General features: G+C 37.8%; 1 protein-coding gene across 2 annotated transcripts in view; it reads left to right on the forward strand.

Moving 5' to 3' along the window:
• The window catches only part of ESR1 (estrogen receptor 1), a 193,574-nt gene that overhangs the window by 64,572 nt on the left and 101,244 nt on the right, over nucleotides 1-27,758 (forward strand). The window contains exon 2 of one of the 2 annotated variants that reach the window (XM_056344214.1): nucleotides 14,416-14,920. In XM_056344214.1, the coding sequence (XP_056200189.1) occupies nucleotides 14,493-14,920 (428 nt within the window). In that variant the 5' untranslated portion in view covers nucleotides 14,416-14,492. Of the gene's footprint in view, nucleotides 1-14,301; nucleotides 14,921-27,758 lie in introns of those variants that run through there. The other variant, XM_056344215.1, reaches the window with a different exon arrangement.

Below are 27,758 nucleotides of genomic sequence, written 5' to 3' on the forward strand. Positions count from 1 at the left end.
ACCAAAGTGTTGATATGTCGGCTATAGTATTTTGCCTCCAACAACCTTTTAAATCCTATGTGAAACTACCTCTAACTCTGAAGAAAAGTCTTAATATTCTTAATATTATGGTTGAACAGTTTTTCATCTTTCTGTCACTCAACCTGTAATTTTTAGTTATTGAAATGAACAGTATGTTTTATTTCACTTTTAAAAATTTGTTAGTGTATATTCTAGACAAATATTTCTCTTTCAGTGGAAAAAAAATCAGGACTCGGTGTCACTGTGGAGTTGAGTCAGATAATTTTAGTAGTAATTATGTATGTTATTCTTTGTTAATATTGGCTAATTATAAATATTTAGAAGTTCCTCTCAAAAATGGTTTATATTCCTGCTTGTTTTTTGGCATAGAAATGTGGGGGGGAAAAAAAATGAAGTGGGCATCCTCATAAAAGCTGTGAAAAGCAAAATACTTCATGATCTTAAGAAGGGTCTAATTCTTCTTTTGCAAACATTGAATCTTTAGATAAAACAAAATTATTTAAGGACAACATAGTACAAGACAGATAATAGAAAATAAATAAGTCATATAATGGGTATAAGTAATCCATGGTGTATTTGTTTGATTCATCATGACCAATATGAATGTGTGGTGGATTAATATACCTTTAGCAATTTGCATACTTAATGCTTTGATTTGTTCTCTTGGAGTGCACTTTTAAATGAATCTGAGGGCTAGCTGCTGCTGAACAAGGTAGTCTCTCTCTTCACTCTGGCCACGTACTCCTGCAGCTTCTGAGCTGGCTCAAGAGCTGCATCAGCACAATATTTACCTTTCAGAAAACAACTAAGGCTTTTTGCTAATGTTAGTCTCCGGACTGGAAGCATGGAAGGACAGGAGGAGGGATACCACCACTTTTGTCAACAGTTCACTGCTAAATCACTTGAGCTGTATTGCAAAACTATCCTTTATAAAAGTATATCCTGACAAGTATGTAAGATTGACTTTCCAGACTGTCTTTCGGGAAGTTGAATTCCCTGAATACTGAGACAGGGATGTTCTTCCTCTGTGCCTTGTTTCAAGGGAGTATTCTCCCTTGACCATTTCAGGTCAGAAGTGCCCAGCAACTCACTGTGCATGCTGAAATAATGCTGAAGCTGCTGGGAGTGAGGCATGCCCAGGCTTTAACAGTCTGCATTGCTCTTGAACTTTGGCACCTAACAAGCAGGTTGCAAACCAATCTTTTGGACTGAACTTAAAAGTCAGGGGCTGTAGTTATAAACATAAATCAAATATACCCAAGATTATTCCCAGGCAGCTGGACCAATGGCCCTGGAATAGCTTGCATCTGTGCCAGTAGTTTCCATGAAGCAGTGGACGGATATAAACTAAATAATAGGAATGGTCCTGTAATTTTTTAGTGTCTCAAAGAAGCTCAGTTTGGCGTAGTGCTGTTTGGCACATGCCAAATTTATTCCAGGTGATATGGCAACAGTTAATAGTACAATTGCAGAGAGTCTGCAGGTATGTCATATTTTCACTAGAGCAGAAGCAGCCTGGAGTTTCATCTACCTGTAGTTTACTAAAGGCAGTACTTCCCTGAGAAGATGTTTTCAGCATCTTCATTGTCACCTCTTCATGGCTCGCCACCTCTGATGAGGGGGGCTGACACTAATCTCTGTATGCTGACCACTTTGTAGGGGCTTCAGGCTTCCTCGTGCCATTTGCAAGGTCGCCACTTTGGTTCTGGGCTGTAATGTGTTACCAGCCTAATGATGCCAGGACTATTGGTACTCGGGGGAGGAGAATCAGTAGAGGGTCTACACTGCTGATCTTTTTTATTTCCTTTGAAAAGGCCTTTCTAAGCATATCTATCCTATCTGAAGAAATGTGGTAGAATCATGCAATATTACTACCTGAATTAATGTGTTACACAGTCCAGAGATAGTAACTTGGTATACAAAGCAATATAACCATATTAGTGTTACACTGCCCGTGAGACTGGGGTTAATCACTCAGAGCATGACACCACGCTAGCAGCAGTCTTTCTTCACATTCCAGAGCTGAGACATGTAAAGATGGCTTGGGAGTTATATGTATCAATTGTCTTTGCATAGTACAGATCTGCCCCTTTTCTCTGTTATGTTGCGCAAGTGATGCATTGCTGAGGTTTTGATTATGGCAAGATCTCAATTGGGGATTGTTAGGAATAACCCTAATCCTTAGTTACACAGTAAAAAGTTGAATTTCTTGATATTTCTCCAGGCAAAAACCCACCACTATCATGCAGAAAAAAAACCCCAAACCCACACCAAAACATAAAAAAACCAACCCACCCCCCAAAAAAACAACTTAAAAAAATTGAATTAATTTACCACAGGTGTAAGAAACCTGTGATTGCAGCTTTTAAAGGTTTTTCAGCTGTAACCTCACTTCCTTGGAAAAATGACAACTAGTTATTTTGAATCTGGTTTTCCTGTAGTATCAAATCAAATATCAATATTCTTATATTAGGTGTTTCTAATGCCAGTGGTTGCTGTTCTTTCTTTCAACTTTTCTAATTCATTACTAATAGCTAATAACTTCTGTGGCTTGTACACCATTGTGCTAAATGAGTATGGGGAACTATGTATTTCACACACCCTTAGGAAAAGGAAACCTACTGCTCTGGTGGGTTTCTGAACTTACAGGAGATCTTGTATTGCAAAAGAACCATTGCATTACATTATTGACTGCTCTGTTTCAGGAAGACCTCCATCTTGTTGCACAAAACAATGAAAATGGTGGAAGAACAAATAAAGATAGGGGAATGCTGAAATAAAAAATAACTTTGACCTTTTTTTTTTTTTTTTTTTTTTTTTTTTCTGTTGGCATTCAGTTACTTCCTTTGATCTTCCCGGCCTTAAACAAGCTAATATCTGCCAAGAAAGCACAACTGTTACTGAATCACTAAGGTCCTATTTGTTCCGCTTGACAGATGACAATGCGTTTTTGTCTTTCTACGCTAGCATAGAAGTGACTTTGAAAGCCTTCACCAACCAGAAACTTACTTTTTTCCTACCTTGCTTTTTTTTTTTTTTTGCGTGGGTTTTGTTGCTCATCTCCTTGAGACTGTGTACTGCAGATGATATGACATCATTTTCTGTTTGACACTGGTTAGACCGCATTGAAGTTGTATGATTCTGTTGTTGCTCGTGATTGTTCTGGTAATAACTGAAGTCTTCAGCAGCTGTAACGTATATTGATGCTTTGATTACGTTATGGCTAGTTTGTGAGTGTCCTTTGCAATTGCCGCCTTTGAAACTTTTTTTTTTTAAACAATTGCTGTTAGGGTTAATTCTATAGTTCTGTATAAGTTTCTTGTATTTGCAGTTGTTGAATTGTTTGATAGCTTGATCAAAAGATTTCATATTTAGGGATTAGAAAACAGACTTCAGTTTTATTTAAACAATGCAACCTCATAATGGAAGCAGGAGATACATTATCAGCTCTATTTGAATTTTGTGAAGAAATTGAGAAACTCCTGAAGGGTGCTATTTTCAGTCACTAGTATAAGCTTAGATATTTGAATCTGGGCTGTTAAATAAACATTCTTTGTTCTAAGTATACATTGTAATTAGCACAACAAGAACCTAATTTCTGATGGTGATCTTGGGTACCCCTGAGCATAAATAACAACTATTACAGAACTAAGTGTTTCACATTGCTTTTTGGTTCAGATTCCATTGGCCATGCTTGTAGGCTTGTTAAGTCAGTTCTAAAACTGGACTTCTTCTCTGGAGTAAGGAATATATGTTGTATCACAGAAACAGCATTTTGGAAGCTGGCAAGTTATTCCCAAAGAATGAGATATAAAATCTGTGGCTCTTGATTTTTGGAATTCTTTGATGGCTGGAGATGATGATGTGTGTGAAGATCAGAGACTTGGGCCCTGATCCAGCAAAGCACTTAAACTCATTTTTAACTGAGCTCGTCATGATCAGTTCCACTGAAGACAGTGACTGATTCATATTACCATAGAAGATATAGCACAGTCTTATTTAGGACTATATATTTAATACAGTCTCTTACTTTTTTAAATAAATAGTGTAAATGTATCAGAAAATGTATTATAAGTATTCATTTCAATATCTTCCTGGTTTTGTATGTCTTTACTATAATGATTATGGAAGAAGCTGCTAATTAGTTCAAAAATGCATCTTCTAATATAGATACATTTCTGCTACTTAAATGGAATCGTATCTTCTGAGGGAATATCTTACCGAGACTTATCTTCTAGAAGGGCTGAATTTTTGTTAAATTGAGAAATATTTTGTTAATTTCTGATTGAGAATTTAAAAAAGTACACCAGAACAGAAAGCACAGATCCCAGTTACAAAGGCCTGATGAATTATTGACTCGCAACATCTTTCTCTACGCCTACTGTACTTTTTATGTCTGGAATATTGAATTTTCTGTTTCACTTGGGGTATGCACAGGATAACTGCAGCCTTGCTGGACATGATAATTTTAAATGAACATTTGCTGTCTGACTATGCTTTTCCAGACTATGTGCCAGATGGATGACCAATGGCAGCAATGAGCCACTTGGATGTGGCTGTAGTTGTTGCTGGACCAGTGGTGGCAACAACAAGCCAGCTCTTGACATCAGGGGGAGAATACAGAAAAATGTATAGCAATGCTGATTAGTTCAACAACTGATGAATGCCTTATGGACTTTTCCTTTTGGACTGGAGGTTTGCGAGAACAGGCTCTGAGGTAAATCAACATACCTTCCTTGTGTGACACTGGCAACAGTCCAATGGCTCTGTAACAATCTGTAATTGGATAGAGAGAAGCTGAGGTACATCAGAGGACTTGATGTGCTCACTGCAAATCGTTCACAGGTACATGTAGCCATACTTGCAATAGCAGAGAAGATTGATTGACCGTGATTGGTGGAATAATTAAAGCAAATCCAGTTCTCTGAAGATGTCAGAAAATGAGTCTGGTGGACAAGAATGGGATGCTGAAGCACCAAGACTTTTCCAAACCGTTTGGGTGAAGGCTTATCTTGGCCTTATGATCACGATAAGTGTAACTTCTTGAGATGACAGGGCTAGCCTCATGACAAGGACCCTGCAACTGGAGGATCAGCTTCGAAGAAGGAAATGTGAAGTGTTAAAACCAACATAGCATATTTGAATACTATTACTGGAGAGAAATAGAATGAAGAAACTAGGTCATGCTGTAAGATTGATTACACGGTGTTGTCTGGTTTGGGGATGGGTTTTACCTGCTAAACACTTTGACACTGTGGTCACTTTACTGTACATGTCCACGCATCGTATGTATGTATGAAACTAGATCCATGGAATGACACTTCAGAATGAGTCTTTTGATGAAGACAGTAATCTCCATCAAAAGATGCAGCTGTTTTTGCTTTGTAGAACCCACAAAAAATGGCTGAAGATGGCTAACTACTTACCACCTCAGTCTTGGTGGGTGTTTAAACATGTGTGTGCCATTTACTACTGAAAACAGATAGGTCCATTACTGAGGCAATGGACAGCAAAGTTATTTTGGAGAAGGACTGGAGCAGTTTATGGAAATGCTGAGAAGGTACAGTGATGCCAGTAATTCCCCCCCTCCCCCTTCAAACTCAGATAATGACAAGGAACTAAGACACTAATATGCTGATCAGGCCAATGAGAAGATGAATTGAGGGGGAGACTGAATTTGCCCACGGAGCTTCCTTAATTCCTATGTAATATAGGGAAAGTAGCAGGCCAATTAAAAAAGGCAGATGTCTTGATTAAAAAGCAGCAGAAGGGTCAAAACTGTGAAATGGGCTCTTGAAATCAGGCATCTGCGGGGAATGGGGAAATAGCCCATCATCAAAGTAACTGATATCTTCTAAGTATTTTGTTGCAGGTCTGTGTATTAATGCACAGAATCATAGCATAAATTGGAAGGGATGTCAAGATGTCGTCTAGTCCAAACCTCTGCTCAGAGAAGGTATTTTTAGATCAGGCTGCCCAGGGGCTTGTCCAATTGTGTCTTGAACTGAAAAGCTGAGCATCATCCTCAAAGGATGCCTCTGGGCTTGCTCCTTGCAATGGGAGACCCAGAAAGGAGTAAGGGTAACAGGAAGTCTCACAGTGACAGGCCTAACTGAGGCCTCTTTAATTACATAGATTATAAAAAGGCCAAGCCCTTGTGTTTCTCTTTAGTTCTTCATCTGTTAGCAAATGTGTCTTTTAGAAAACTAGAGCTGGACCCTAGGTATGTGTTGCAATGTAACTTGAAACTAGAGCAAGAGATATGGAAACAGTAGTCTTAAAATGCAGTGTTTGAGAGGAGAGACCTGAGAGACTTTACTTGAGGAGAATGTCATTGTGCATGTTTTGCATACCCCTGGATGTGCTTGCACAAGGCCACTTGCGTGCACATGTTTAAACCTCTCGCTAAACATGTAAAAAGTCTGAGAGGCTCTCGTGCGTGGTTCCAGTACACAGTCAAGCATTTGGCAATAAATAAGTCTTGAGAAAAAATACTGTGAGCAAGGCAAATTAATTATGAAATATGAATGATTAGTAAGTGGGGCTGACATCTGCTAGCTGCTGAAACAATGGAAGACCCTGGGGGAAGAGGTGAGGGCAAAGGCAAGGGGAAGAAAAACGTTTGTGTTTCATATGGTCTGTCATGCCTCCATGTCAAAAAAAGATTTTTTTTTTTTTTTTTTTTATTAATCCTGATATCTGGAAGATGTTTTTCCCACATAGATTCCTGTATTAATAACATTCAAATAGGTTGTACCTCTGTCGAACAACACAGACCGATCTTTCAAGTGATCTGAGGAACGGTGTTACACTATGCCTTATACTAAAGGTACTTCGTAAATTTAAAGATTTATTCTTCTATAGGGATGGCATACTGGGGTGTGTGCCAGTTAGCCTGAAATGACCCCAGGGTACTTCAAGGTTAAACTAAATAAAGAATTTACAAATGTGGAATACAAGTATCATGGTTAAAAATTTATAATGGTATCTGAGAGGCTTCTTCATGTTGTCTTCTAGTTAAGAGACACACTTAACTCATGCCTAAAGTGTCAGTTCTTATGCAAAGCTTAACCTGTCAGGTTGGGGAAGCAGGTTTGCTTTTATGAACATTCTTTTTTAGGGGTTTCCTAAGAGTTCTTTCAGATTCAGATCTCTCCTGCTACCCATGCCTTTCCCACATCTCTGCCCCAAGACATCAGACTCCTAGACTTAAGGACCTTGTTTCAGTCCTTGTTTTCTCACACTGTCCTCTGAGAACTAGAAATAAGTTGTATTTCATTTGTCTTACCAGGCTGGGCAATGCTGAAATTTTATGCGTAGCTTTCATATCTCATAAAAAAAATATGCCAGTTTTGTTAATATCATTGCATAAATAGGATTAAGCATGTGGCTCATTTCTGACTCTCTTTGGGAGCCCAGACACGGTAATATTTGATCGTTTTGAAGATGCCTCACCCTTAAGTCAATCTCAATAGATTCAAAGCTGTCTTCTAAAGACTTCAGAAGTTTTCTTGCTCAGCTGCTTCCAGAATGCTAAGTCTGGTGATTGGTCACTCCATTCTGTTTGTCTTTGATATAAACACAACAAATGAAAGTGAACGTGGAATACTAAGCTCCAGCTTTCCATTTCAGAGCTCTTTTCTGTTTATAGATGAAGCTAGATCCATGAGAAATTATCTGTTAAGATTTGTGTTTGTGATTAAGCAGGGAACGTTACTTAATGTTAAATCATGCTACTGTTGCTTTTCTTCCAGTAAACATCTTTGTTCACAAGTGGTTAACGTTTTGTGTAGGAAAGCAGAGAAAAGTCTTTTTTTCCTTCTGTTTTTCTGCCTCTGTGAAAACATCTGCTAACTCTCTTTGAAACATTAGTATTTGCTAATATCTTTTGAGTTTGTCCAGAGTACTCAGGTATTTTGGCCAATTTATGTATGTAATTTATTCTGTGTGAGTTGAGCACAATTATTTAGTCTTATCCTTTCCCATCTTTCTTAGGTACCAAAAGCTGAGAAATGCATAAGCTAGTTATATTACAGCATGTCTTTTACTCTGTTAGGAAAGGGTGTGTTTCTATATGTTGTTGTCTAATGCCGTATTGAAAAGGCAGATGGTGCCCCATTTTGGTGTCAGGAAATTCAGCCTGTACATCTGGGGATTGAAATTTAGTACTATAACTGACACAATAATCTGCATTTAAGCCCAGACCCTTATTCTTCCCAGAAGAGTTATGAAAGGGGAAAACTTTATGTATCTGTACTCATCTGGATGTCAGCATGTCTTTCACTTTTGGGAAGTTTTGTGCCCAGTCTAATCAGGACTAGGATCTGAGAAGGGAAAGAGTAGCCTCAGTCAGGAGACAGCTTTTAGAAATATTTATTCTTAAAATCTTTCAATTTTTCAAGGGCTGAAAAGTTGGCCAAATGTGGATGGGGTTTCAGAGATATAGCAAAAGGCAATTTTGTGACACACAATTTCAGCTCTCTGCCAGATTCAAAGTTCCTGCTCCAATACTCTCATTTGCTACAGCAAAAAGGGTTTCTCATTTCAAAAAATGGTTTCTAGAAATCTTTAAGGAGGGAAAAGCAAAAATTTTCTTTCCAATTATCTCAGATACTTCCAAATTATCCTCTTTGAGCTCATCACTGACAAGAGAATTTTCCATCTGAATGGCTAAAATCTTCTAGTATCATAAATGGCTGTAAAGAGTCTTAAAATTTAAAGCATCAGAATACTTTACCAAAAAGCTATGCTGGCATCCCAACCTAATTTTTCTCTTGGTTACACAGTTAGTTTAAAAATATGCAATAGATCTTTTCATACAAAGTATGGATAAAACTTAATATATATTTAAATGTTGTAAATTAATAAACATATGTACAGAATAATAGTATTCCACAGTTCCCTGTTTGGAATAAGATCTATTTTGAGCAAATGTTCTCAAGTTCTCTACTTACATTTGACATGAGAAAACAGAAACTCCCCTTTTACCAGTAAAACCAACTTAAACCACAAATTTTAAATTAAAAATCTTGAGTCCAGGCTTTTGGTGTCATGGTTCATTTCGGTAAGTTATTTGGGGGTGGGGGGAAAGGTATGCATCTTTGCATCAAATTATAAACATTAAATGTTAAAAACTTCTGCTAACAGGGTGGAGCACTTATCTGTACTAAAAGCCTAAGGAATTTTTGGACATACCTCTTGCTTTGCCTAGTGGTATCAAGGGCTTTCATTTTTATTTTTATTTTTTTCAGAGAAGATTTATAAAGTAGTGGGGTAGATGGTGCTGTTCTCCAGCTGTCTATCTTGAGGAGTTTCCTTACTGGACTAAACACAACATAATTTCTCTGTAATGTTACAGTGGAATCTTGGAAAAACATAATGTTCCTCCTGTTATGTGCAATAGATTCTTCTTTAATTGCAGCAGCTAAAAAAAGCTTCTATCTTTATAGCTGTGGAACCAAAGCGATGAAGTTTATGGTCTCTCACTGTCAGCAGGTTTATAGAAAATTTATAGTATGTGTTCTAAGTTCTGAGTTTACCATTTTGTGTTGGAATACTTACTAAAACTAGTGCTGAGAAAAGCCCATTACAGGATTAGGAATTTTTCTGTCTTTAAAGATTCCTATAATATGAATAGCCTTTGTGCAGTGATTTTACTTTCATCTCCTTTTCCCTCGAACTGCTATTTTATCTTGTCCAGAATCAAGAATCTGTTCAGACTGTTTCTTCCTCCTTTTTTTCTTTTTTTTTTTCTTTTCTTTCTCCAGTCCCTATAAACTGCACTTATTTTATTACCATTCCCTGACTGGCTTTCAGAACTTCTAGTTAACAGAAAGTTGCTCATGGCACTGGAAATCCTCAAACCTTCTTTTGGTTATTGCATTAAGTTAGAGTATTTTTTATTTTGAATTTCATTATCTATCCTTTTCCTTTTTCTGTTTCTGAGTCCGTTTTGCTGCTGCCACATTATCTGCAGTCAGTGGAAGGATGCTACTTCTCTCTCTCTCTCTTTTTTTTCTTAAGCTATCTTCTAGTTTTGAAGCAGAAAATATGAACATATTTTCACTATGATAAGAATCCTAAACTTGTTTCAGTACCCTCCTGTTTGTAGCTGGTAAGGGTGTTGGACTGATGGTCTACTTGAGCCAAACTGCACAATGTATGACTCTGCTAGCTTAATCTGATCACTCTAGTTTGTAAAAAAAACCCCAAACACCCAACAACAAACAAACAAACCCAAACAAATAACCAAATCAGAAATATAAAAAGTAGAAGCAAACTGTTCAACACGAAATGAGCAAAATTTGCATTTAGAAACATATCTAAATATTCTTCTGCTGTAGATGAGGCTAATTTAACCACAGAGCCACAGAACTAGAACTATGATTTAGTTTTAATGTTACTGCATTTGGTATTTTATTAGTGTAATTTAGAGTAAATTCCTCACTCTGGAAAATCTGAGTCAGGCACTGGAACCTCTGGCATATCTTGGAAAGGAAAATAGAAAGATTGCCATTTTAAAAAGGGGACCACAGGATTTAATCAGCCACTTCCATTCATTTAATTCATTAATTTCTTATTTGCATGAGTAATATAATGTCTGAATCCTTGCTGTTTCAGGAACTCCTCTCTCATCTCAGTCTCACTAAAAATCATTGTGCATGAAGAAGCAATTTCTGCTTTGACCTTGCTTGCCAATGTCTGTAGTGCTCCCCAGTCTCGGTGGTCTGTCTCCTCCTGTTACCTCAGTATTCATTAATTTTTATTCTCTCTTTCCTTCCTGTTTCTTCCCTTTTTTAACATATGCATACATAACCATGTATGCATAAATCTGGATGGATCAAAGTTAGCATTAATTTTATTTGTATATTCCCAAACTTCAGAAATATAGCAAAAAAGCAATATATACCTGATATAAATTTAGCTAATCTTCAGATTTTGTAGAACCTGTTTCCCTCTACTTTTTACGGGTGTCTGAGGAAGATCAGGATAGATGACTTTCTCCTGTAGTATGTGCTCAGTAATTCCAAAATAATATTAAGCCTTCATTAAGGTGAGATAAATACATAGGGCAGCTTGGTTGCACTTGAATACACATTAGTGGAGAAATTACCAAATCTGAAAAGGTAAATTTCCCATTGACTAAGTATTTTTTGAACACTTTTTGTTTAACACTGGAAATGAAGATTCTGCAGCCAATTCATGTTTTTATTTACTCTGTCATTACTATGTGTGTTTTTTGTGTGTGTTTTTTAAAATGAACAGTGAATGAGGCAAGCAGTTCTGTATGAGATCTACATATTTTTGAAGGCATACATGAAATGGGGTTTAGGAAAGTCAAATTTTTGCATAGACTTTGTGTCCATTGGTAAAAAGTACCAAATACTATTGCTACATCCTATTCACACTTCCATACTATGCTCATAACATGTAAAACTTGGCATCTAATAGATTAGAGTGATTAAACTGGGTGGTGGAGTAATTCCTGGCCTTTAAGCACAAATATAAGGTTTTAGAAACTTAGGTCTCATTTCTCTGGGGGGTGAGCCCACACACAGACACATCTAATGCCATCTCTAAAGCAGGATGAATTAACAGCATGCATTAATTTGGAGCAAGCAGGATAGTCATCACCATGCAGGAAAGAAAAATAAACCTCCTGATAATTTGTTGCATTTCATAGCTTTTTTTTATACCTAAAATTCCCACATATAGTATGCAGAATCAAAAATTGATTTTTTGCAGTATACACAAATGAAAAAATTCAACTTCTTCATGGGATTTGGCTTGACTGACTCCCCCACCTCGCCCTTGCCCTTTCTTGCTTTCTTGCTCTTCTTCCACAGAAGAAGCCAGCCAAACATTACAGGATGCTATATCACAGGGATTCCCAGCCAGCCCCCAAGATCTTGTTGGTGGCATTCCGATTTTTTCTTCTGAGATGTGTACCAGGCTGTGTGCTGCAGGGACACTGCAGCTAGCTATTGCTGAGCTCTTTCAGGGGGCAGGACTCTAACTTTCCACACTGGCCTGTGGAAAGCTGCTCACAGGATCCCTAGTTTAAGTGGTACAGAGCAAAGTGATGGTGCTTTTATTTAACCCTACAGTGTGTTTTAATGCTGTTTGCGTATAGTGGAAACTAAATATTTGCCTCCCTGAAAACACACAACTCTCCCCAAAAAGGTTGCACAGGATGTACTCAAAAGTCAACTCTCTGTGTGCGCACTTATCTCTTCAGTCTTCTGCATAGCTATTATGCTGGAGCATTTTATTGCATGTCAATATAACAGTTCTGACATGGCATACATGTTGGATAGTGCTTTAAATAAAAATGTAAAGTCCATTTTGTAGCACTTTATAGAAGTGGGTACTTCTTTACTCACTTCACATTATTTACATTAATTCTTAGATTATGCATCTTAATAGAAATTAATCCTTTCCCTATGTATTACCAAAGCACTAAATGAATTCGGGAACAGTGACTTAAACTCATAACTGCCACTCACTTCAGTCTGTGTAGCCCAGCAGACTGGCTGCTGAGAGCTATGCTTGCTTGCTGTTTTGTGAGTCTCTGCATCTGCAGATTCGCCCACTCTATGCAAACATGCACACACTCTTTTTTTCTCTCATACTGTCTGGCATATTTTCAGAATAGCTCTTCGAAGACTTTCTGAACCACTGGGTATGATTGTCTCATTATTATTTTTTTAACTGGGAACATGTTTAGTCCAGCGTTATTTAAGTGAGCTTATCTCTGATCAAAGTCTACAATCTGAAATTTGAACAGGGTAGGGAGGGTGGCTGGGTCGGTGAGGAAATCTATCAAGTACATGTTTATGTGTGTGCTGCTGTCTTAGCTGTGTGCCTGTGGAGAGGTACAAATGTATATTGGTTCAGAATAATCTTGCAAATGTAAATAACTTTGGCTGTTTTAGTAGAAGTTCTGAAAACATGGTCTTATTACTGAAAGAAGACAATTTTTAATAAACTTTTCTTGCACCTATCAGTGACCTGCATAATCAGTTTTTTGGTTTCTTGGTTTTTTTGAAGGTTGAGCTGAATAACTGTGTTGTTTAAGTATAGCGTAGACATTGCTAGTATTCAAAGCACTAACTGGAGCCCATATATTAGTGCATTTAGAGTTGGGTTTAACCTATTTTAATGACTGAACCACAGACCACAGCAGTAAAGCTGGAGAGCTTGAAACAGTTTCTGGAGGTTTTCATTTAGCTGGTTCAGGAGAACTGGTTTGTGCAAAGTTAAAATTATATGGAATGAGATTGCAAGATGAAGCATGCATGCCACACCTTTTCATTATGTTCTCTCTCTTCCTTCCTCCCCCCCCCCCCCCAATATAACTCTGAGACGTATTTCAGGGTTTTTTTAAGTCAATCCCATTTGATTATTTTAGGTTGTTTGATTTTCTACTCTGATTTCAAAATTCAAGTTTGAGCTTTTGTTTAGAGGACTAGGAAAAATAATTTCCTGTATTCAACTAATGTGTCATGCAATCAAATAATTTTTTCCTAACTTTTAGGATCTTTCTGTGGCAAAGACTGACTGATGCTTTGTGTAATCATTTTACAGTCTAAAAAGAAGCAGACACATTTCTAGGCTAATCTAAAGATTTTTCTCACTTTTTAATGTTACTATTACACTCCAGTAACTTCAAGTTGCTATTACTGATGAAAGCGTATTATAAACCTTTTCTTCCACATAGATACAATATATACTTTAATTTTATTAGTTTTATTGACTGAGTCTTGTTATATACACACACGCAAGCAGACACATGTGCTTGCACACACACATTCTGCTTTGCCCTATCTCCGTTACAGCATAGTCCTACCCAGGGTCATTACGATGTACATGTTACATATTTCTAGCAAACATGAAAATGAATCAAACAGGAGGAGAGATAAGCTCTGATAGATGGGAGCCTGCCGAGGAAATAAAAGGCAGTAATCTGCCTGACCACTGGACTGCTCTTCCTGGTTGTATTTAAGTGTCCTTTCCCGTTAGTTGCTGCGGAGTGCTGGCTACTCTGAAGTGAAAAATTAAATGACTAGTAAGAATGAAGCAACGTTTAGAGGGACAATTATTTGGTATAACTCCAAAACGAATTGTTCCTGAAGTGATGTTTAAACGAACATCGGCACAAGGCAAGAGCTCCTGGCTCATGGCCAGCACCTTGTAATGGATATTAGTGCGGATGAGGAGTTCCTAAAAGTTAAAGAGAGGGAGGGAGGGGGAGGGAGAGAATATGCGTTTTCAGTGCTCACTCTGCATTTGTTTGTATCCTCCTCCTCCCAGAGATTAGAGGAATACCTGTGTAGTGCTGCTTTATTATGATTTCTACTGAGCCTCAGAATAGGTTCTGATATTTTTTTTCAGGTGGACTGCCAGCTGCCGATCTCGCTGTTGACAGTAAAAGCAGGTATGTTCCTTGCTCACTGCCATTAGCACTGACCATGACCCTTCACACCAAAACCTCTGGAGTTACCCTGCTGCACCAGATTCAAGGCACTGAACTGGAGACACTGAGCAGACCTCAGCTGAAGATTCCCTTGGAAAGATCGCTCAGCGACATGTTTGTGGAGAGCAGCAAGGCAGGAGTTTTCAACTACCCAGAAGGAGCCACTTACGATTTTGGTACTACGGCTCCCGTGTACAGCTCTACTACTCTCAGTTATGCCCCTACTTCTGAATCTTTTGGGTCCAGCAGTCTGGCAGGATTTCACTCGCTGAACAATGTCCCACCAAACCCAGTGGTGTTCTTGCAAACGGCGCCCCAGCTCTCACCCTTCATCCATCATCACAGCCAACAGGTACCCTATTACCTTGAAAACGAACAGGGGAGCTTTGGGATGAGGGAAACTGCTCCTCCAGCCTTCTACAGGTAAATGCTACAGATAATTTTTCTTCTTTCTTTAAGCAGATATACCGAGAAAATTAGAATGTGGGAATTTTTATGCCTTAATATTTTCTTTTTGCTTAAAGGACCATGTGATTAACTTGAATTATCCATGATACCTAGACTATAAAAAATACTGTAGAAGAAAGCAAAACTAATTCACAGCTCACTGTGACTGTAAATGGTACATTTTGAAAACTACATAAATGAGAAACAAATTGGATGAGTATAAATATTTCTTGGGAAAGCATAAGATCATAATTGATTAAAGAATGGCAAACAACCTCCCTGTTGCAATATATTAGAATTACTGTCTGAAGTACACTAAACAGACTTCCACCATCACACATTTCTGAGTGTAAGTGGCTGGTTGTTCAGCTTTTAGCTGGTATTTTTTTCCCTCTGCCTTCCTTTACAGTGTGAGAAGTGGCTTATGTAAGAAGTAGTTCAGAAGCACAATATCCTTCCTAATCAAACTGTTAGAGTTCACTCAGTGACAGTATATCAGCCGGTAACCACCTTCATGCGCTATCCTAAGAGCTGTGTACATATTCACCTGCATTCTTCGTTGGAAAGTCATATGTATTAGGCATAAATCTGGCATGCTGCATTTCAAAAGATAAGATTTATTGATTTTTTTAATGTGTTTGTCCCTCAATAGAAGGGTGGTGGTGGTTTTTTTTTCTGGAATAGAAAGATAAAAGTATCTTTAAAGGGGGAGGGGAATGATTTTCCTTGGTTTAAATGTGTATTGTCAGTTGTGAAAACATTTACTTAATTTTTGAAGTTGTAGAAATTGATAGAACTGCAGCTTCTAAACACACCAACAACCGCACTGTTAATGCTTGTACAGTGTTAATAGCATAGTTTTGCGTCAGCTTATTATACTGGGCTTCAATGAATCGAAGTGAACAATTAAATGCATTTTTTGTTTTCCTAAAGTCTGTTTGTATCTGTTAATTTGAGAGATACAAGTGAGTTTGCTAGAAATGGAACAACTCTGAAAAAATAAAAGCAAGTTATTTTTTACCCGTTGAGGGCCGGACTCTGCCAATTTTATTTGCACAATATAATAAGTTACTGTGAATAGCAGTGTAACTCACCTTGACTAAGAATTTGGTAGCAGAATCTGGCCCAAAAAAACAGATGCTGATTGGAGTTTTTGTAAATGATTAATCAGTTTTAGGGAGCAAGTGGAGTAAAGGCTGGTGAAATGATAGATAACGGTTATGTCAGGCTGTTCAATACGGTGATCTGTTAACTGAGTCGGTTCAAACAAAATGCATTTTAGTGCAACCAAATACAATACCTGTAGGAAGAGTGAGTACATGTCAGAGCATAAAGCTCTTGAATGATTACCAGTACTTGACGGCAAAACTGCATTTTATGCTAGATTAAAGGGTCTTTTCTATGTGACTGTCCAGTGCAAACCTATGGTGAAAAGTGTGCAACTGACCTTAGCTATGTAAACATTGGAGTAGTGAGTTTGTGAAGTTAAAATACAGAGGCAGAAAATGTACTGTTGTTGGGGTACTTTTACTTGAAGGAATCAGAACCAAGAATCCCCTGGAAATAGAAGTTGGACTGTGGAAATAATGTCCTTTTATGTTTAAACTGTGAATGGAGGTGAGGCACTTCTAAATGAAATTAACATACTTTTTTTAGTTTAAATGCTGCAGCAAACATGTAAAGCCAGTGCTGGATTCCCCATTTCCTGACATTTTTAATGAAGAAATCTGATGAAGGTGTTTCCCTTGCAGATGTATTTTAGCCTTATGCTATTCATGAGGCTTTATGCAGCAGTAATTAGGTGAATTTATGGTCTTGGATATGCAGGTGGTTTATCTGCATACAGTGTTATACAAATGATTTAATGATCCCTTCCAACAATAATTCTGTAAAGCTTATCTTATGTGGTAATGAGTAATGTGTATCAAAGTGCTTGCTATGATTATCTTTTGTTAACAGGCATGGTACTGTTGGAATTAAATTGATAAAAGCTTTGCTTTTTTTTCTTTTCATTTTTGCAAGATTTTATTTACAAATTTATCACCCTCACAACATTAAATATTAGGTCTTTGTTCTTGTGTTTTGGCAAAAGTCCAATCACCAATAGTCTGTTAAAAATAATTTGTATATGTGTTCAGTGTCTGGGAAATATTTAAATACCTAATCATGGGGCTTAAGAACAAGTTCTTTAAGATATAGTAATGCATGAATTTCCAATTTGCTTTACTCATTAGGCTAATCTCATTGGGTTCAGTTGGGTTTGGGGAGAAAAGACAGCATGGGGCAGTGAAATCTGGCAATGAATAAATTGATGCTGTAGATTGGAAGATGTTTAACTGCCAAAATGGTGAGTTTCTGGAACGACCTACCAGTAGGAGTGGTAAAGGCAAAAATTCTCAAACCAAAAGCCCTAACAAAATTTAAAATGGATCATGATCAGTTTGTGATATGGCTGCCTATTTCTGTAATAAGTAATGTAACCTCAGACCCAGAAGGACTCCTCTGTAATTCTCATTTACCTTTCTGTGTAACAGAATTGTGATTTTGGCTTGTAGGACAGAAACAATTGCATTGCATCATCCTGTTATACTCTGGATTTGAGATGCAGATGCTGCATTCAGTGATTAAAGTGGCTAGGACAATAAATTATCATTGCAGGCTGGAGCTGAAGTTATATTCTGTTAATACTTGGATAAAATGTTAAAAATCTTCAGTCACAAAACTCAAAACATAATGTATGTGATAAGGAAAACTTTTAATGTCACTTGATTTTATTAATAATTATTCAAAATCACTCTGACTATCGACAAGTGTAGTTACATGTGTATTAACTCTGAAGTTAGATTTTATTTCTTTCAAATAGTGTTTCCTTTTCCAAAAGGCTTTGTCTCTTATTGCAAGATAATGACAGGTTTCTATATCTAGCTGAAGAACATAATGATATATAAAGGGAAAAAAAAAGATTTTGTAAAAACCACAAAAAATATACCAATCTCTTCCTTCTTGGAGTCTCTAAATCACGGACATCAGAATTTGAGAAAAAAAGAAGGGGCTTAATTAATTCAAATTCTGCTGTCTTTAACATGACTCCTTTTATGTCTGACCTTGTGGCTGTTTTTATAGGGAGCCAAGCTAAAATGCCTTTCCCTTATCTTAAAATGCCTGTATCTTCCAGTAAAAGGGAGAAGACATAGTGTTAGTTATGTTTTTAAGCCTCTTCAAATCTCACATTTTATTTTCTCAATCATTTTTTATAATAGGATTTTTTTTATTAAATGCTGACTAGTTGTTGATTATTGTTACAGGAAATCTTGTGCTCATGGGTATTACAGTAAATTAATTGAAAGATTGCCTTTGCCCTTAACTATTAAATTCAAGTTCTAGTAATTTCTGGTTATTTCCTTGTCCTTTTCGGCAGATGTTTTTTCATTCAGGGAAAAACCAAGATGCCTTTCAGTAGCTAATTTACCTTGGTAAATTCTTACAAGCAATAGCAAAGATGAATCCTTTTTGTTCTGCCAGTGTGTGATGTTCCTGTGCCATCCCACTGAGTCTACATTTCCTCACATCTGAAGTAAAATCCTGCCTGTACTTCCAGCTCTCTGTAGATTGTGTTTAGTGCTGCTTCCAAATCTGGCCAAAAAACCCATAAAAATGGACTGCACCTACCAGCTACCTGATGAGGGTTGGCTGTCAGTCTGTAGTGAGTGACAGGCAGGGTAAATCAGTGTACAAACAGAAATACCAGGTGAAAAACTTATTCACTGCTCCCTCACTTTTAGTAGTTAGTTTGTGAGTATCTTCTAGTACCTTAAGATCTAGGTTTAGATTAATAAAGTATTTGTTTAGTTATAGTCCCAATTATCATACTGAAATTAAATCTGAGTGATTTAAACCTGTTGTTCCAATCAATATAGTCACAGCTTTAATTTTTAATGATTGCTAAAATTGAGAAAGATTACCAGTGTAGACTGATCCCTCTTCTGCTGTGTTTCATAAATCCATCAGTCCAAAAAAGTTACTTAAACTAACACATATTTTTACATTGCCTGATTCATTATGAATCTTTCTAGTTGTTCCTAAACAAGGAGGATTTTTCCAGGTTTTCAGATTAAAAGAATGTTACAATGAATGCAAAATTCAAAGATAATTTTTTTTCCTTCTGTAGTGTGAGGTATTCCATAACATGGAGTACTATGTAAAGTAGTATTTTGCCTGCTTATGAGTTTTGGTTGGGTTTTTTGGCTTTTTTTGTTTTTAAAAAAATATTTTTCTCTAAAGCATCAATCTGTTCTGAGTCCCCTCTTGAACAGTTTGAGTGTTCAGGCAGTTTCTTGAACACTTAGAGTGTTCCTGTTTTCAAAGCTTGTACTGATATCTCTGACAATTTTACAGCAATAGAAGACTACAATTAGAAAGGCAGGAAAACATGGAGTTATCCTATCTCATGGAAATGTTGTAAAGATAAACCCGTTAAATGTTCTGAGATATACATTACTATTATGAGGGACTTGTATAAACCAGTGTTGCTGTGTCTGCAGCTCTTAGACACTGTGCTGGTGCGGATCCTGCTGCAAGTTTGCTTGCACCATAAAGTCACCAGCCCATATTGTTGAAGAGAAACACTTGTTGTCTGCCTCCTTGTGTCCCTGAATAAGACTGGGCAGTGGTGAAGAGTCGTAAAGGAGCTGTTATGCTTCCTCATCACCCTCCTTTTACCAATACAAAGATGGATCTCACCTGCTCCCTCTGAGCTTCCTTTTCAAAGTTTCCTTCTTATTGAAGAAAACTGTCTTAACTTCTCTAGCAGATGTATTTTTTGCATAAACCAGAGACCCAGGAAGTGCTCCATATGCCTAGTCCTTTCCATGTGGATTTAAAACTTGTGGCTAAAAAATAAGGTTGTTCAGGAAGCCCATGTGGATGGGGTTCATCTGTTTTAAAGGTAGACACCTAGGTCTTTATGCAGTTTTCCACTCCTTAGGCATCTGGTGCCATTTGAGAGGCCATAAGGTCAGAGGGGTCTAGCTAGCAAATATGACACAGGACTTATTGTGTAGATATATTCTTTTCGGAGTAGGAGGTGGGTGTCAGTGAGGGTCATCACCTGGAACACCTCAAATGGCATGTGGCATAGACAACAGCATCAGACCTTCACACAGACTACCTCTTAGTCTGTGGAGACACAGAGAGAAAGAGGCACTGTGAACACACACGTTGGCTCTTTCTAAGGTACCTGATTAAAACAGACCAGGTGCATTAGGCTCTAAAGGAGCAAGGTTCTCTTTCTGTGCTGTAAAATATGGCTAAGGTGGCTGATTCTGGTACAGATATCTACTGGGTGAATATGGATGCCCAGTGATGACCAAAGTACATGAAATTAATCCCACCCATACAACTCCTGTTTCTAAAGAGTCAAAACGGTCAACATCTGTAATCTCCCTTCAGACAGACACTGCAGTATGTCCCTTGAGAGGAAGACAGGGAATTGACTCTGTGTCATTGGCCTTGATCATTCTTACTCTGAGGCTAGTGAAACAACAAACACTGCTGGCCATATCTACTCTGATAGGGAAAGCATTAGTTGCTGGCACCAGTTCCTCCAGCAATTGCAAAGTGAACATCGAATGCCAGCATTTTTTATTAAACCAACAAGAAAGGCTGACCAGATCTAAGGCATAGCTCCAAACAAACACAGAGGAGAACAGTCCTGCAACTGAACTGCATCCACCTCTTCTAACAAATAAAGATTTTGGTTATTTTGTTTATTTGATATAATAAATCAACGACACGCTGAAACTAATCATGAGCTCCCTGGTCTGTCTGCAGGGAGTTTTCTGTTATCTATTCAAGCATCAGAACTGAGAATAGAGCAGAGATGCTGTCCTTCAACATTCTCATTTAAAGTGCTGCTTTTATTGCATTAATTGTAGGGGCTGTTTGTAAAATTTGCCGTGCAGAGGGAAGTCACATTCGAGGTTGTACACTAGCCCTATGCATTTGGATGGCCTTTCCAGTGAACTGCAAAGGTCATTTACCACAGCTTACTAGGAACCCTGATCAATGGGATGCTGGGCAAGGCACGGTATTTCTGCTTTTCTGCCAAGCTCAGATTCCAGTTGCTGGGAGGGTTCTTACATCATCTGACTCAAGTTATTTCTTCTTCTGGTGCAAGACTATGAACATGTGAGATATTGCTTGCCAGATTTAACCTACCACATACTTAGGTGATACCTGTTAGAAACAAGAAGATCATAAATCTGCAGGATAATCTTCCCTGACAATATATTGGTAACACTATTGGGTTCAGGAATGATCTGGGCATTTTATTTTAACCTTTTACTAGAAGAAGGAAATATGGTCCTTGGAAAACCCAGAGCTTATATATAACTGTTCTAAACTTAAGCCCTATTTAATAGGTGTACATAACAATTGCAGTGGTCTTCCAGCCATCGCAGTGACAGTCTTAACTAGTAACACAACAGCCAGCATCTATATAAATAAGAAAAGATGCCTCCATTTTCCTCTCTGGGAACTATTAGTAAAAGTAAAAAATAACGCTAAAAGTTGAAAGTCAGAAGTAACTAAAAGGACTTCTTAAACAAGCAGTTGGTGACTAACCATGTCAACATGCATGTAGCCACTTCACATCCCGTGGGTGGAATTTCAGTCTACAATGACTGTTCAAGAGTGCAGCCCATTTAGAATCAGACAACATGGGTGGAATATGTTTTTCTCTGTTTCCATGTGCTGCTATCTCACAATGCTGCCAAATGTCAAAACCTACCTCCCCAGGACCCAGGCATCATCATCTTTGTAGAGTAACTGTTGAAAGCTACGGGAGAGAGCCTTCTCTCCCTTTGAGGGTGATACAGCAGTGAGCATCTAGGCAGCACTGGACTGCATTTAATGCCCATGCATTTCACTTCCCATTCATAAGCTATGTAAGTGGTGTATTTCTCCATCTTGATCATCATATCTAAATAAGGAAACTGCTTTTAACTGATTTTCCAGGGAAAACCTGTATTTTTCCTTTTAAGATTTTTTCAGTGTCTCATCAATCTGTTGTGCAAATGTACAGATTGCTACTTCCAGTCTTTCCTCCCTCTTATTACTCACTGTCATGCTGAAACACTGCTTTGATCACTGCAGGCTACTTCAGTACTGATTTGTGTTGCTAAGGTATGACTATGGAAGACTTTGTAGGATGCCACAAAGGGGCTGTCAAAGCTAGCTAGAAAGGGGAAGGAAAATTTGCTGCAGCACGGAAGAAATCTCAGCTCGTGTTAAATAAAAATAATTAGGAAAATGCTGTGCAGAAAACAGCAGCTGCAGAATAAGATGTAGCATCAAATTTAGGCCCAAGTCTTAAATCCAAGACTGGGAAACTCATAATATGCTTTCCAGATAACCTCTACTGCAGTTTTTACATATAGCCCTGTTAAAATTGGAATCTATAATACCTACTTTTTTCTTTCTATTTACCTTTTTATTTTTTTTTCACTTTAAGTGTAGTTCAGGTTTGTGAGACAAAATCTATTAATTCATAAATCTATGAAAAATATTCCATTTTTTTAAACTTTTTTCTTCAAATTTATCTGTAAGCAGATGGAAACTTGGAAGGTGCTAAATCTAAAAATCGACATTTAATTTTAATGTTGAAGACAAGTACTATAAAATCTGATACTTGGCAAAAATAAGTCACATAATACCTTGTCATCTGTGTTTTTAGTTTATAAAGCTAGTAAACATTCTTAAAATATTATTTTTTTTTTTGCTGAGCTATCTTGATCAAGCAATATCTAGTTATTATTCAGTAACTTGTGACAGCTGGTGTCTAAAGAAAATTAATTCAAATAAGTGTTCCCTGCTTTGGCAATTAGTTACAACTTGAACTTGACAGTAAGATCCCTGTTTCAAATTACCTATCACAGAATCCTTGTATCCAGGAAACTGTAGCAGTGGCAAAGAATACTATGGCTGAGAGTGTGTGCCAAATCTAGATAACTTTGGGGAGCTAATACGTCAAAGAACAGCTTTGTCTGTTTGCTTCCATTCTGCATTAAAATGATACTCTCTTTTTGGCCACATTGTTAAACACAAGCAAGGATAAAGTGTATGTTACCAACGCATGAGCCACTGTAGGTCATGTATTACCCTGCAATAGTTTTGCCTATTTGGATTATTTAGAACTTGTGGGTTGAAAAGTATTTATAGTTTTGTCTTGCCAGCTATGAGAAATATAATCCTAATTTTCACCTACAAGGGTATCAATAAGAGGTAAACCATGCAAATCCTGGAAATGGTGAATCAGCAAAATATTAAATATCTAAGAGCATTCTAACTAGGTTTATGGCAAAAGGTGGTGAGGTAGAAACCCCTATAAAATAAAATATGTGGAAGTTTTATGTGGCAACAATATTGAAATTATTACAATTGTAAGAGGCATGCATTAAGAATATCTGCCAGGCATATTCCAGTTTAAGGAGTCAAACATTGCTAAAACTGATTGCACGCAAATGAGTTAAGTTACTATTACCACTACTTCTTGATCCAAGTAATAAAAAAACAAAACAAAGTGGAAATCTGATTCTGCAGAGAAATTCTTAAACACCCTGGAGCAAAACTCACCTTTCTTTTACAGATGGTTCTAGTAACACTGCTTATTATTAAGTCTGCCTAGGTACTTCTCTTTTTTGGTTACGTTGTCCAGCTTTGGCGCATATCTTCAGTATTAGATGATTGTCTCAGGTAATTTTTTTTTTTAACATTTTGACAAAAAAGGGCTTGATTTTCTAATAATCATGAAGGGAAAAGAAAATTTTGCAATACTCATGCAAAAAGCCCCCAACTTTTTCATTGGACAGCCTAGACACTTCGTATTACAGATACAGCTTTGATATTTGGTAATGTGGGGATACTGTCAAATCAAGGTTATTTTTTTTCATTTTTCCCCAGAAAGCTTACTCAATTTAAAGCTACAAACACTTGAAACATCTCACTGTTTACAGTGGGGAATTTTTTTTTTTTCATTTGATAACTAAATTATATGAAATTTCATGTCATGCGTGCTCCATCCTCTCTCAATGATTATATATTGACTGGATTATAAAAGTATCCCTCTCTGACAAAGCGTAAGGTCGCTTTATTGTACAGTTGCATGGATTTTGGACAGGAGTTTCTCTGCAATTATTACTGTGGGCTGAGGCAAGTTACTGAGAGATGAGAATCACAAAGTAAGTCTGGAGGGGCCTCTGATGGTTATCTGGTCAACATCCTGCTCAAAGCAGGGCTAACTCCAAAGTTGTATCAGGTTGCTCAGGTCCTTATCCAGCTGAGTTTTGTAGATAGCCAGGAATGGAGACCTCACATCCTCACAGGACAATCTGTTACAGTGCTGAACCACTCTAACTGTGAAAAACTTTTTCCTAATGAATAGTCACAATATTCTTTGCTCAAAGTTGTGTCAGATGTCTCTCATCCTTTCACTGTGTGCCTCCAAGAAGAGTCTGGATCTGTCTTCTTTAAAGTCTCCCATCATATAGTTGAAGACAGCAATAAAATCCTGCCTTAGCCTTCTTCTCAGAAGACTAAATTCAGCTCTCTCAGCACCTCCTCATACGTAATTCTTTCCAGCCCCCTCCTCATCTTGGTGGCTGTCCACTGGACTTGTTCCAGTTTTTCAAAGACTGTTTTCAGCTTGGAAGCCCCAAACTGGAAGCAGTCTTGCAAGTGCCAAGGAGAGGGGAACTCTTCTCTCAGCCTCCTGTCTGTGTTTATACAAGTACAATCCAGGATGTGCTTGTCTTTCCTTGCTGCCAGGGCATGCTGCTGACTCATGTTCAACTTGTCCACCAGCACCTCCAGGTCATTCTCTGCAGAGCTGCTTTCCAGCCCCTTCTGTATTTCTGCAGGGTGTTATTCCATCCCAGGTGCATGGCTTTGCATTTTCTGGTGTTAACTTTGTGAGATTCCAGTGGGACCATTTCTCCAGTTTGTTGAGGTCCCCCTGATGGGCATCTTTGCTTTGCAGCATATCCACCAGTCTGCATGCCCCTTCCTTCCAGTTTCATTTCAGTCATTAACTTTTGAGGTGTGACATTTCTCCCTTCATTGCTGTTAATGAAATATTCACCTCAGTATTGATTGCACAGAAATGCTACTAGTACCTGGCCAAATTTGAACTGCTGATTAAAATCTGTTGAGACTAATATTCCAGTCATTTTCCACCCATCTTATAGTTTGTCTTTGCAGCCATTACTCACTACAGTGAGAGTGAGAAAAATGGTCTCTCTTCTGCTTTTAGCGTCCTTTTGCTTCATCTGTAATAGTTCTAAAGAGTTTGGCAGAAGTCACACCAGAAAAATGTAATAAAAACTTAAGTTTTCAGGATAGGAAGATGGGATGAGGAGTAAATAAAGGTGGTCTCATTAAAGAACAGAATGGGACATGCGAAGAAATCCGGTGGGTCTGGTAAAGGTAGTAACCTTGACTCTCTGGTGAAGTGCTGTAGCATGTTGTTGTGAGCTGGCAGAACATGGATGAAGAGGGAGTGGTCCAGCAGGAGAAAGTAGATATAAGGACCTGGAAGAGTTTGGGGTGGACCAGAAAAGTAAAGCTGAAGTAGAAACTCCGGAAGAAGACAGAGTTGGAGAATAAAGAGTGGAATTTAAAGGTACTTGGTGACTGAGACTTAGACTGGGGACAGGGGCTGTAAAGAGGACTGAAACAGAGCAAGTGCATGTTGCAGAGCACGGGGAAATAAAAAGGCTGAGAGGGAGAAACAAGGACAGAGCTGGACCCATGCAGAACAATCTTTCTCCCAGCAGATATGTGCAACTGTTGCGTTTGATTTCCATCTACTACAGATTTAGCCAGAAGGTAATGGATTAGCCTGGCTGTTGGTATGTTCAATAGCCCAAGTGGCAGAGGTCAGTGCTGTAGGTATGAGCTTCCATCACTCCTGAAACACCAACTGCCATCAGAAGGACTCAGTGAGATCCTGTTTTGGGTGCTGATTGTTTAATTTCTTTAAAGCCTTTGTATTTCTTATGTGCATAGAGAAAATATATTGGCATTACACCAGTAAGTTCATAACATCAGCTTTCTCAAAGCTGAAACATGCTAGAACTAATTTTGTGTGCATGTATCTCTCCTTCTCTGCCTAATATTCTAACATGTGAAATGCAGATACTACTGCTTTACCACACAGGACCCATACAGATAAACATTAATTGGTGTCTGTGAAGTGCCCAACTGTTATAATTAAGAGTGCTATTGAAAATCATGTGGAAAATTGACAAGACTGTTTTCAGAGCAGGCTTCATTAAGAAAGAAGACATGATGCTAGATATGAACCAGGGTGAAAACCCAAAATATTGTGCTCAGTCAGTGGAAATGGTTTTGGAAACTAGCAATGGTATAACTAAACACAGTATCTGAAATGGAACAAAAATGGTTTACAGGCTTGTTAAGCACACATACCCAGCATTTTTCTCGGAAAAAATGAACATATTTCCACTTCAGTCCTTATATGGAATTGCATGTTCAGCTACCTTGCATTTGTTTATTTCATAGGTAGATAAGGGATGAATGCATAGAAGCAAGCAGTTAATGCACTAGTTTTTCATGTTCTCTAATTTGCTTCTGACATGAACTCTGAGATATGACCCTTCTTACTTAGGATGAAGGATTTTGCTGATTTCATTTCAGACACGCATTTCAGTACAAAAATCAATACATGAGCAAATATTAACGCTGTGTGTGCTTTTTTTTATTACCCCCCCCCCCCCCCCCCCCAACAATATAATAAAATTAGCAAGAGCAAGATTGTCTTTTCAGGAAAATCAAAAACATCACTGTATGGCTAGCACCATCTTTATTATTTATTAAATATCAGCTTTAGGTATTAATATCTTCAAGTTGTTTTCATGTATGACCCATTTTCTGACTCATATATACCTTGTTTCCCCTCTACTTCATTTTATTGTTGACAAATGTGGACCTATCTGGAAATGGCAAGCAACCTGAAAGGTGCATTGCCTAAGAGACTGGCCCCACTTCTGCATTGTCCCTCCAGGTTTTTCCAGAATTAAAACCCAGAGAGCAGAGAAAAATGAGTTTTCTTGTTTATTATGAGGGAGATGTGGTAAGAAATAAATGATAACAGGTCTCCAACATCTCCACTTTATGGCTTCTGACAAGCACCATGTTTGAGTCACATAGCAGCCTAAAATGAACGGAGTCTGGAGGTGGTCTTTGTAGGGTAGGCTTGATACCAGATTACTTGGGGAAAGTCTCCTTGTCCCAGAGAAATTCCTCAGGTTTGTCTGCTGACTACTTGGTCCTTTTCTGATGACATCAAGGAACAAATTTTAAAAAACAAGGACAAGGTCTGTGTCCTATGGCCAATTCTGAATCTCAGATAAAAAAATCAGAGTTTTCACCGCAAATTTATCTCTCTGGGTGTGGGAGATATTCAAGGCTGTTTTTGTGAGAACTGAGACTCCTTAAAAAGTGTAATGCTAGACATAAGTTAGCCCAACTAAAATATGCCAAGTAGAAATAGAAAAAAGAAATGTAGATCTAATGGAAAAGAAGTAAAATAGTTCAGTGCTTAATAAATTTGAGCTCACTAGCTTTACTGTACACCTCAGTCATGTCAGCATAGTCAAGGAATGGAGGTTTTGTTTACTACATGCATGAATCATTACAGAAATGTTTAGAACAGCTCTTTCTGCAACTGGGAAATGAATGCAGTAGCTGTCCATTTTTTTTTGGTCTGTGCTAAGCTCTACAAAAATTGACTAAAATT

The sequence above is a fragment of the Falco biarmicus genome, chromosome 6 (genome assembly GCF_023638135.1).
Source record: "Falco biarmicus isolate bFalBia1 chromosome 6, bFalBia1.pri, whole genome shotgun sequence".
Taxonomy (NCBI): domain Eukaryota; kingdom Metazoa; phylum Chordata; class Aves; order Falconiformes; family Falconidae; genus Falco; species Falco biarmicus.